Here is a 12,108-nt window from a genome sequence, read left to right on the forward strand (position 1 = left end):
TAGGGCCACATGTGACCACATTGTCATGGAACTCAATTTCTTCTGGTTTCTGGCTATTATGGGTAGCCAGAGCCACATCCCCAGCCCTATTTTGTATTTTATTTAGACACAGGGTCTCACTGACTCGCTTAGCGCCTCACTTTTGCAGAGGCTGACTTTGAACTTGAGATCTTCCTGTTTCAGCCTCCCCAGCTGCTGGGATTACAGGCGTGTGCCACCGTGCCTGGCTGGGCTGCTTGTCTTTTGGTGAAGATATGTAGACATTTCTGTACCTAGGACAATTCCAGAATCTCAAACCACAAAATAGAATCTTGCAGTTCTAGAATCATAGGGACAGAAAGTTCTAGGCACTTTGATTTAAAGCATGTATTGTCTCTAAGGAGTTGGATGTTGGTCTTACTGACAAAACCAGATTTTCCTTTAAAAAAAAAGTTTTCGTAGCTTGGTGTGGTGGCATATACCTGTAATAACAGAGGCTCAGAAGGCTGAAGCAGGAGGATCATGAGTTCAAAGCCAGCCTCAGCAAAACCAAGGTGCTAAGCAACTCAGTGAGACCCTGTCTCTAAATAAAATAAAATACAAAACAGGGGGGCTGGGGATATAGCTCAGTTGGTAGAGTGCTTGCCTTGCATGTACAAAGCTCTGGGTTCAATCCCCAGCACCACCAAGAATAAATAAAATACAAAATAGGTCTGGGGATGTGGCTCAGTGGTCAAGTGCCCCTGAATTCAATTCCTGGTACAAAAAAAAAACAAAAAACTTTTTTTTTTCCCTGGTGTTGCGGGTGAACTCCAGCCCTCTTGCATGCTAAGTAGGTGCTCTGCCCCAGCCCTTTTTATATTTTATTTAGAGACAAGGTTTCACTGAGCTGTTTAGCGCCTCACTGTTGCTGAGGCTGGCTCTGAACTTGTGATCCTCCTGCCTCAGCCTCCTAAGCCACCAGGATTACAGGCGTGACCATGTGCCTGGCTCTTTGTGTCCTCTTTTTACATGTAAAGCTTAGATGCAGGTACAGAACACAAGTAGATTTATAAGATACCCAAAAGGAATAAAATTCCATAGGGGAACTAATTAAGATTTTTTAAAAAACATCTAAAACATCTCCTTTCCTTATTAGTAATGAAAACAAGAGTGAGAAAGCCCCAAGATAAAGAACTGAACCATTCTAGAATCTTAGACTTGCACGCAGTACCTTAAGCATCAGACTCAGTGTTGTACAGTCTTAGGGTGCAGAGGAGCAGAGAACCCAGAATCCACAACTGAAAGCCATCAACGCTCAAAGCTGGCAGGAACTTTCCAGATCAGCAAAACCAGCTGCTCCCTTTTACGGAGGAGGAGGCTGAGGCCCAGAGAGAGCCCAGAGGTGTCCCAGATGTGTCCAGGGACCTCTGAAACAGGGAAGTGGCCAGTTTCCTGGATCCCAGCTCACATGACTCCACCCCACCATGACACTGTCTCTGGGGACAGACCCTGTGCAGGGCCAGACCCAGCCCATGCCACGTAGCTTCTGCCCCCTCGGTGGCTCCTGCCCTCTGTGGTTGCCCCCAGCCCCGGCACCTGCTCAGCACCCAGCAGCTGAGTTAGAGCTTCTGGCTCGGCCCCAAGAGAAACCTTTCCTCTTCAGCTGGCGAGGGTGGGTGCCCGCTATGGGGTGGTGTGTTGTGGCTGAGTGGCATGTCCCCACCCCTGCACTGTCAAGGGGGCCAATTAGCAATTAGCAGAAGTGAGTCAAAGGCTCCAGGTGGTGCCTTGGCAGCTGCAAGGGACCCCACCCAGCTGCACACAGCTGGCTTCTTCATCTGGGAACAAAGGCTTGGCAGCATCCAGGGACCACCTGCCCACCTCGGCACCTGTGAGAGGAGCAGGCTGGGGTGCAGGACCTTATCAGTTCCAGCATCCAGAGCTTCTGGCTGGGTTTATGTCAGGTACACAGACCTGGATTCAGAGTCTACTTTTTTCATTGTCAGGCTGCGTGACCTTGGACAAGTAACTTGATATCTCTGTCCCTGTTCAGCTGTCAAAATACAGCTGATCTGCTTTTCCTAGCTAGAGTGGCTGAATTGAGAGTGGTTGCATCTATTAGTGTGGGTCTGGGACATAGTAAGCCCTCAATAAACATAAGGTAGTATCATGTCTATGATGCTAATTCAGCAAGACACAGGTTCAGATTGGTGAAAACATGTTTTTCTCTGAAACAGAGAAGGGGGACAGAGGTGAGGAAGGCCTTTGTTCAAAGCGGGTCCCTGTTGCTACCTGGGTGTGGGATCCCTGGCAATGACTTAGGCGCTCTGAGCCTCAGTTTCCCATCTGTAAATGGGTTTGGCCAGAGTAGCAACTCAAACAGCAGCAGCCAGGAGTGTGATGGTGTCATGGGAAAAGTGACCACGCTGGGTGAGGGTGATGGCCAAGGAGGGGGATGGAGTTCAGGGGAGCCGGAGCCTGTCCTGGGGTGACAGGGCTCACAATGAGGACCCTGGAGCTCATGATAAGCCCCCAGTGGTCAGTTGTTCCAGTGACCCAACAAGACAGGCAAGAAGCCGAGGTTCCCAGGGAACACCTGCCTAAATTCAGCCCCACATGGGGTGACAGGGATCTATAACCCCCCAGCGCGTCCCTCCCTGGCCAGCCCAGGTCCCCGCGCTCCGCGCGCCCTCCCCCAGTCTCCTCTGGGCACTGCTGGTGGCAGGGCGCCGAGCGCAGCTGTGCCATGGCGCTGGGCGCGGGGATCCCTGGTCTCTGACGCCGCCCCAGCAGCAGGCGGGACTCAGGGGAGAGAGCAGGGACCAGGCGGCCGGGTGCCCATTGGGGACGGCCGTTGCCTGGCCAGGGGGGCGGCCGCACAGCTGCCTGCCTCAGAGACCCGGCTCCAGAGGGGGGCTGTGGAGGGACGCCTCCCCTGAGTGGCTGTCACCCTGGATTTGTGTCACCTCCCCTGAGGAGGTCCACTCTATTGCAATGCCCCCTGGGACACCAAGGAAGAAGAAGCCTGGCCTGGAGAGGGAAGGCGCTGACCCTGCGGAGCTGTGGGCCTCCCGCGCTGCCCAGCCCAGGTCCCCCATCCCACATCCGGGTCTCTCCTGGCCCGGGCCCCACTCGGAAGGCCGGCAAAGAGGGTCCTGGGAAGTCACAAGAGGAATCTGGACCCCTGGAGACCCAAAGGGGACCGGCCAAGGACCACATGGGCAACTACTGCTTCCACGGGAGGAGGGCACGCCGACAGCCCACCCCTCAGGAGACTCAGGAGCCCCCCGCGGCCCAGGGACATTCAACAGAGGATCCTGCAGAAAGCAAAGCTGCAGCTCATGGCGAATTGGGCGCTGGGCACACTCCAGTGGTCATCGGTGTTCCAGAGCCCCAGGGAGGGCTGCGGAGGCTGTGCCAGGCACTCTGTGACCATGGTGGGGACATGGCCAAGGAGCAGGGAAGCGTCGCCCGTCCTGCTAGCCGTGTCCAGCGCTGGAAGACCCCTCCCTGCCCATCTGGTCCCTCCCCTCCACGGGCTCCCTGGTGTTTACCAGCCAGCAGGTCTCTAGTCGGATTGTCACCTTGAAGTGACACCAGCTGCGCCTGCTCCCCTCCCCCACTTCTGCTGTTTCCATGGGGACAGATGTCCTTTCTGCTGATCTGGCCTAGCTGCCAAAGAATGAGGAGGAGCCCCAGCCTCTCCCCTCTCTCCATCTTCCTATCTGAGGGTCCTCCCCCCACCCCTGGGTTCTCCTGCCTCCAGACCTCCCCCTGAGACTGGGTTCCCACCCGCCTTGGGCCCCAAAACAAAGAGCTGGGGAGGCTCTTGCCCCTCTCAGGCTCTCTCCTAGTCCTCCAAGGGGCCAGTGCCTCTGCAGGGCGCTGGGACTCTCCGGGCAGCTCACTGGACACCCCTGGGGCCAATTCAGGCCGCAATGGCTGCCCAGGCTCTCTCTCTGCCATCCCCACCTCCCTGCGGCCCAGAAAGGATGCAGGACAAAGACAGCAGCTTCTTTATTGCGGGGCCAGGGGAGGGCTTTTAGACACCATCTGGGCCCCGGAACACAGCGGGGACCCGGAGGGCGGACGGGGAGGGGGTCCGTGTGTCCATCCCTTCCCCAGCCCTCCTCCGCTGAGCGGCAGGACGTGGGGCCCTCTCAGGACTCAAGGTCTCTGCGTGGTGACGGGGTACAGCAGAGCCAGGTGCTCGGCTCCCTGCACCGGCAGCGGGCGAGCGCTGTAGTGCAGGACCAGCTCGGGCACGCTGGCGAAGGGCCCGCTGTGCTGCCCCAGCACCACCTGGTTCTCTCGGGTCCACGTGAACTTCAGATGCAGGAAGCCCTGGCTGCTCCTGGGGGTCAGGGGGCAAAGGTGGCCCTGAGCTCCCCAGACCCACCCACACTCTCCGTTGCCCCCAAGCCCCCCCTCACAGTTGGCAGGGTGGGTGCTGGCTCCCCAGGCACCTCTAAAAAGCCAGGGTCTGGGGGCCAGTGGTCAGCCACCACCCACAGGCAGGACGGCCTTGGCAGGCTTGTCCTGCAGACCTGAGGTCCTCCTGGAGCAGGGCTGGTGTGCAGGCCCAGCGCTCACCTGGGTCTGAGAGGAGCAGGTGCCCTCTGCGGGAGCTCACTTCCTTCCCTCCAAGCCCTGCCTGGGGGGACTCACAGCAATGCTGGCCCTGTGGCCCAGGTGCCCAGGCACATTCACACCACACTCCGCCAGGCGAAGGGAGCCTTTCCCTTCCAGGATTCCTCCCACTCAGCTAGTGTCACTTTTCAGAGACACCCTCAGCCCCCTGTGACCTCCCAGGGTCTCACATTGCTCTTAGCCCTTATCTCAGAGACTATCTTGATCTCTGGCACAGCCAGAGTCTCAGCACCTAGAACAGGGCCAGGAACATAGGAGATGCTCAATTCATGTTCATTCAATGAAGGGACCAACCCTCATGGTGGGGGCTCTAAGACCCCTCTTGGCTCACTCCTAGCACCCCTAGACTTGGTCCCTTCTCTCTCCAAACTTCCAAACTTTCTTTTTTTGGTGGGGGGCACAGGAACTGGGGATTGAACTCAGGGGAACTCCACCACTGAGCCACATCCCAGCCCTTTTTATATTTTATTATTTTTTATTTTTTGTAGTTGTACATGGACAGAATGCCTTTATTTTATTTGTTAGTTTTTATGTGGTGCTGAGGATCGAACCCAGTGCCTCACTCATGCTAGCCAGGTGCTTTGCTACTGAGCTACAGCCCCAACCCCTTTTTATATTTTATTTAGAGACAGGGTCTCACTGAGTTCCTTAGCTTGTTGCTGTTGCTGAGGCTGGCTTTCAACTGGTGATCCTCCTGCCTCAGCCTCCCGAGCTGCTGGGATTACAGGCGTGCCTCACTGTGACAGGCTCTCCAAACTTTCTGATCCCCCCAAGGACTCCCTCCTGGGCACCACGTGGTCCGCAGGTGTGGGGGCGAGGGGTGGTGGCCCTAGAACCCTGAATCCCTTTGTCATGATGAACAGTAACTAAGCACCTCTTGTTTCCCTAGCACAGTTCTCAACACTTTTTGATTTTTGTTTTCTTTTAAATTTATCACCGTGCCACCATGATGTTGACACTATTGTCCTTGTTTTCCAGATAAATCCCAGGCCCAGACAGATTTGGTCATTTAGCTTAGGTTCCACAGCTAGAAAGTGGCCGTCAGGATTCGAATCTGTCTCCAAAGCCCTCTTCTGATTTTGTCCTTTTAGATCTTGCTCCCAGATACCTGGTAGGATCTTGGGAGCATTTTATAGTCACACTCAGAATCTTAAGGAAAAACACCTCGCTGGCCTACTCTGAGACTAGGGTCTGAGATGGAGAAATGGATGAACTTCAACTTTCTTTTTTTCTTTTTTTGCACTGGGGATTAAAGCCAGGAGCCCTTTACGACTGAGCCACTCCCCAGCCCTTTTCTGTATTTTATTTAGAGACAGGTCTCACTAAGCTGCTTAGGGCCCACTAAGTTGCCCAGGCTGGCTTTGAACTCATGATCCTCCTGCCTCAGCCTCTGGAGCCGATGGAATGACAGGTGTGACCACCGGCACCACAGCTCACAGCGTCCAGCTTGCTCCCACCTTATTAAGCCCAAGTATGAGGCATGTGGTCCTGTGACACTCTGTCCCTGCAAGGCTGGGGTCTCACCTGAGGGACAGGGAGCAGTCCTGGGCGCTGGTCTCACTGAGCCGCACGAGGTAGCTGCCTTCCTTGCAGAGTGACAGGAGGTTCTCGGCATCCATGCGGCTCAGCGGTCCATGAAACCACCTGCAGACGGGGGCAGGTGTCTCCTGAAGGCCACTGCCCTTTGACACCCTGGGAGAAGGTCAGGCCAGGCAGGTGCGAGGTCTTGTGACATCCCCCAAACAAGCCAGGAAGTCCCCTTGGGAGGAGCTGGGGCTGGGGCCATTCTGCATGGGCACCTGACCCCCACCCCCTTTCTCTTTTGTTGTGCTGAGGGTGGAGTTCCAGGGCATCACGCCCTGCATCTGAGCTACAGCCCCAGCATCAAGATCTTGGAGCCTGCCTGGCACCCGGCCTCAGCAGCCCTCCCTGGTCCCCAACTTCAGTCTCTCTCATCTGCTTTGCCACATTCTGTACCCTGCCCTGCACTGCTCTGCACTTAATATTTTTCATTAATTGTGCTAAAACAAACAAACAAACGAAAACAACAACAACTGAGCATGAGCCAGAGAGAGGAGCACCCAGCTGCTGGTTTCTATCAGAGAAAACTAAGAGGCTCCTCTCACTCTGGGCCTCATGCGAGGTAACAGGCCCCGCCCTCTGCAGAGGTTTGGGCCTGGGGGTGAGGGCGAGGCCTGGAGAGCACCTGAGGAGCTCCCAGTGCTGGAGGGACACAGAACACCCAGGGCCCCTCAGCTCAGGCCCCACACTTCTGCACAAAGTTCTGAGTGAACTGCTCCTCCCAGTTCCATTCCAAGATCTTCTGGGGGTGAGGATGATTCCTGTGTCCTTCGCAGGTTCAAAATCCCCTCCCAAGTACCCAAGTGCAGGGAGGAGATCCTACCCTGAGCCAGGCACCCAGGGGGTTTGGGACTTGGATGCTTAGAAGCTGATGGTACTGACTGGGGCCACACAGCAGGAGATGCAGAGCAGGGGTCTGAACCCCAACCTGATTCCAAAGGGAAGGGGCCCTTATCTGCGGGAGCCTGTTCAGCAAGCAGTGTGTGTGGGGGACAGTGATTAGCTGAAGAAATCAATGAAGTTAATAAATGAATGAATCCAAGTTCTTCCCAGTTCCAGGGTCCCAGGTGGGAAAACAAGAAAACTTCTGCCTGCCGGTGCAGTGGGGCACACCTGTAATGCCAGCAACTCGGGAGGCCAGGCAGGAAGGTCACAAGTTCGAGTCCTGCCTTCACAATTCAGCAAGACCCTGTCTTAGCATTTAAAGGGTGGGGGTGCATTGCGGGAGGGGGACCTGGAGACGTAGCTCAGTGATAGAGCGCCACTGGTTCAATCCCCAATACCAATAATACTAATAAATCAATTTTAAAAGGAAAACGTTTGTTGAGTAAATCAGAGTGTGTTGATGGTTCCTTCAGCTCTCCCACTCACGGCTGTTTCTCCAGGGGCAGAGCAGGATCCACACGCTCTGCAGGCTGGGGGCTTCTGGGTGGGTGTCTCCGTAGCTCCTTGACTGAGCCTGGGGTCCTTTCCCACTCTGGACTGTCAAACTGCACTGGAAGGGGAGGGTTAGAGAAGAAAGAGTTAAGTCCAGTCCACCTCAAGGGAGTGGGGCAGAGTCAAGCCAATGAAATTTCATTGGGGAGGCGGTGCCAGTTTGGATCACCTATCAGAGCTCACAAAAGGAGGAGCTAGGCTAAAGAATGGAAGGATTGACACAGGAGCAGCCAATTGGCTTTCAGAAGAGAGGGGCGTGGTGAATCATAAATCTGGGGGCACGGAAGGGGCGGGGCAGCAGCAGGAGCATCAAATCCAAGAGCAGGTCGGATTACAGAGCACCTAGGGCTGAGTTCCCTTAGGGTTCTGTTCCAATTTGGACCAAGTCTTAAAACTAGAGACCATCCTCCATATAAATACAGGTGGGTGGAAGTAATGAGTCCCAAACACCCTCCCAGTCATACAACTTTTGAGGCAAGGTCATGTGGGCACAAACCTTCCTGGCCTGAGTTCTTTTATTTAGTAGTAGTAGTAGTACTGGGGATTGAACGTCGTCGTCGTTGTTGTTATTACTATTATTATTCTGTTTTACTTGACATAGGATCTCCCCAATCTGCTGAGAATGGTCTCGAACTTGAGATTCTCCTGCCTCAGCCTCTTGAGTCCACACCCAGCCTGAGTTATTTATTTATTTTGGTGCCAGGGATTGAAACCCACGGACACTTAACCACTGAGCCACCTCGCCAGCCCTTTTTATTTATTTATTTTTTATTTTTAGACACGGTCTAGCTAAGTTACTCAGGGCCTTGCTAGATTGCTGAGGCTGGCTTTGAGCTTGAGATCTTCCTGCTTCAGATTCCCCAACAGCTGGGATTACAGGCATGTGTTACCAGGCCCAGCCTGAGTTCTTTTATTTTTTAAAGCTGATCTTATTGTTACTATTTTTATAGAAGAGGAAACTGAGATTCAGAGACTCAGTCAAGTTCCCTCAATTCAGCTAGGGATTGACCCCAAGTCCTCCTGGCTGACACAACTAGAGGATCCTGCCCTTCCCGTCTAACAGCTCTCCTGTCATTGGGCCCTGGCCAGCATTCAGTTTACAAGAACTCTGTTCAGTAGGTACTATGATGACCTTTTATTTTGTAGGTAAGGAGACTAAGACTCAGTGACTTGTCCAAGGAAGTGACACAAACCCAGGTCTAGTGTTGACCAAAGCCATTCCTTTCCCTGCACTATGCTGAGCAGAATGAGTTAGGTTTATTTCACAAGGCCTTTCAGTTGCCAAAGAATATGCAGGTTTTCCTGAGGGGAAGAATTTGTGACTATCAGCCATTCCCACTTTAGTGAGAATCAATGAATTACCTCAAGGCAGGTAATTGGGCTCTACTTTATAAATAGATGCAGAGAGGTGACTAGATGAAGAAATGGAGGATGGGCCATTCAGAGGTCAGGGTTTGATTCAGAGAAGCACCTGCAAATGCTCTGGAGATGTGGTCTTTCTTCCACTCCCAGGGCTGGTCATACTCATCGGCTGGACGTTCATCCTCTTGGGGCAGCCGACTCTGCCGAGGCCTCTGATCAAAAGGGGGCCCGTCCCCCGGCTCTGGGTCCTGCTCTTCATAGGGAGTATCATACAGCTGTACCACCGTGCCACAGGGCAGTTCTGGGAGGCCAAGGACACCGGTCAGCCCCCATCCCCTGGGGACTTGACACCTCCCCAGCCCTGCTCACTCACCACTTATGACCCGCTGGGCGTCATAGGGCTCCATGTAGCCATCATCTGGGGGTGGCAGGTGAGGCTGGGCATCGAAGGGGTCTGAATACTCAGTGTCAACTTCCAGCTGGGAACAGAAGAGGAAGGGAGAGAGCTAGGGAGACCAGCTGAGCTCCAGAGAGCCCAGCTGGGTGGTGTCAGGGATTCCAGCTGGCCCAGCTTAGGTCCCCCTGTACTAGATGCTCTGCATGTGTTTATCTGCAAGAGCAACACTCAGCAAGTACACAGGCCCCATCTTACAGGTGAGGAAACCAAAGCAAGTGACTTGGGCAGGTCACACATCTGGTGAGTGTGAGGCAGTTTGACCCCAGCCTTCTGATTTCCCTGCGTTCCCTCCTCCTATCTCCCTGGGCTCTCAACCACCACCCAAGAGAGCTAAAAACCATGTTGACAAGAAGGGTGGGCACTGCAGGCAGCTCTGGGTTAGGTTCCAATGTTAATGTGCCAGGCTTTGACCTTGGGCTGGAAAGTCACTTCTCTCCTGCCAGCCTTAGCTTCCACTTTTGTAAAATGGAAATCAAGTAGGAGGGGCAGCATGGCTAGGGAACCCTGGCTGGCATCTGTCTTCTAAGCTGGGGCCAACGTCAAAGGAGGGGATTCTGGGGGCGCTGGTGACAGCACCACGTATTTAAAAGAGGTATCAGACTCTGCTGATCAGGTGGGGGCGGAAGTGTCCGGTGCCCTGCCCACCTCTGGGATCGTGCATAAACCACGCTCCCTGGATCAGGGAGCAGAACAGGACCCTGGCACCCAGTGTCCCGCGGAGCTGCCCAGGCACGCACCTCTTCCCCGGGGTTGTCCAGCAAGGCTTTGGCTCTGGCCATGTCTGCGGCCTCCACTTTGATGAGCCGGTGCTTGGGAGAGTCGAACTTGGAGTCTCCGGGGCCCTTGGTGTCTCCGAGGTCTGCAGGGTCTGGCTCTGGGCGGCTCTCGGAGTCCTCATAGGGGTCCTCAAAGTCCAGATTCTTCTGCACCCTGTAGGCCCTCAGGATGTCGCTCTCCGTGTAGTCCGGGGTGGGCGGCTGCGGAGGGGGTCTCCGACCGCCAAAGCTCAGGTAGTCCCGAAGCCACTTGGCCATTTGGGCTCGTGTCACCCCAAACCTGGCTGCTGTAAGAGAGGGACCCACATACCTGTTTTGGGTCCCTTCTCAGAGGGGAGGAGTGCAGGAGGGAAAGGAGGAGACGGAGGGGGAAGAGCTCAGGTGTGCCCTTCGGTTGGGCTCCACAGGGGCAAGGTGAAAAGGTGAGAGAGGGAGAGAGGAGGAGAAAGAGGAGGGAGGAGGAAGCCCACCTTCGCCCGGCTCTCCAAGAACCACAGGGTAAGGGGCGCCCGGCAAGTCCCTGAACGCGGCGCGCGGGGTCGAAGTGCCGGGGCGAGGGGCATCCGCGGAAGCGCGCAGACTTTGCGCGGGCAGCGCACTCCGGTGTGCGGCGCCGCCTCCGCCGCCTGGGAGGCTCCGGGATCCTCGCTGGGGCTCCGAGGTCCGGGGAGCGCCGCCCTCGGACGCCCCCAGCCCTGCTCAGCCGGGACCCGGCTTCTCAGCGCAGCTGGCTGGCTCCCCTGGGGCGCGAGCGCCGCTCGCGAAGTTGCGCGGCGGGGACGGTGACCCTGGCAGGGTACATCCTTTGTTGCGCTCCGCTCCGCTCCGCGCTGGGGGGAGCCCTAATCCCAAGGCCCCCGGCCGGCTGCCTCCATCCGGCCCCAGCCACCGCACAAAGGGAAATAAAAACCTCCTGCAATCCGCGTTCAAGCTTTCGGGGACTTTACGCGCGACCGCGGGCGCGCGTGGCCGCGAGGTGGGACTTTGGGGAGGGGGCGCGCCTGCGGTCGCCCGGGTCCCTATCCGCCCCGGGCCGCGTCCTGGGAAGCAACGTCAAGGCTTCCCCGCCCTTTCCCTCCCCTGCGCTCCCCTCGGAGGTGACAGAGACCTTCCGCTGATCCGGGGAGGGAGGGAGGGAGGGGACCGCGGTCGCCGAGGGAAGGGGGCTGGGGGCACAGGAGTCGCTGGGGCCGAGACCGCGGCAGCTGGACACTGACCCGGAGGCCCGAGATGCGCGGAGGCGAGAGAGGAGCGCGGCAGGTGAGCACGGCCTGGGGCGGACACAGCTCGCCGGCCCGCGCGAGAGGACCCGGGAGGCAGAGCCGGGAGACGGGGGGCTGGACTTGACCGCCAGAAGGGACGAAATTGACCCGGAGATGGGATGAGAGTGACCGCTATTGAGGGTCGAAATTGAGCCGATGACCAGGCAGTGGAGGGGGTGGAACTGTCGGAGAGGTCAGTGGCTAAAATTGACACTGACGCCGCGGAGGGAAAGCGGGAGGTGGGAGCCGGAGGGCTGGCCTCCCCTCCCCCAGAGGGCTGGCTCTCTCCCTCCCCAGGGGACCCCTTGCAGGGCGGGAGGGGTTGGGGCAGCTGGCCTGGAGGGAGGGGAGATGGTATCTGTGCCTGTCTGGTGGCCTCGCATCTGTCCCTTTGTGGCTTCCAGGGCGGGAGGCTGGAAGCGGGGAAGAAGTGAGGGGGGTCTGCCGGTCCTGGTCGCTGCAGCTGCCTGGGGGAGGGCACCCAAGATGTGGGGGTCAGAGACAAGAGGGGGCACCTTTTCTCTCCTCAGGCGGGCTCTGCTGGGCTCCCCTTAGGAACTGGAGTGGGGGGTGTCAGGAAGAACCGAGGCTCCCCAGGAGTACAGCTCTGAGGGGGGGGGGC

At 56.6% G+C, this 12,108-nt stretch overlaps 1 protein-coding gene across 1 annotated transcript; it reads right to left on the reverse strand.

Moving 5' to 3' along the window:
* Window positions 1-4,128: 4,128 nt before the first annotated feature.
* Shd (Src homology 2 domain containing transforming protein D) lies at window positions 4,129-10,482 on the reverse strand. The gene is made up of 6 exons (XM_026404446.2): window positions 10,186-10,482; window positions 9,365-9,470; window positions 9,101-9,292; window positions 7,564-7,687; window positions 6,136-6,255; window positions 4,129-4,315 (listed from the first exon to the last, which is right to left on the reverse strand). The coding sequence occupies exons 1-6, from the start codon at window positions 10,480-10,482 to the stop codon at window positions 4,129-4,131; spliced, it is 1,026 nt and encodes a 341-aa protein (XP_026260231.2).
* Between the last annotated feature and the right edge of the window lie 1,626 nt (window positions 10,483-12,108).

This window comes from Urocitellus parryii, chromosome 3 (genome assembly GCF_045843805.1).
Source record: "Urocitellus parryii isolate mUroPar1 chromosome 3, mUroPar1.hap1, whole genome shotgun sequence".
In the NCBI taxonomy this organism is placed as follows: Eukaryota; Metazoa; Chordata; class Mammalia; order Rodentia; family Sciuridae; genus Urocitellus; species Urocitellus parryii.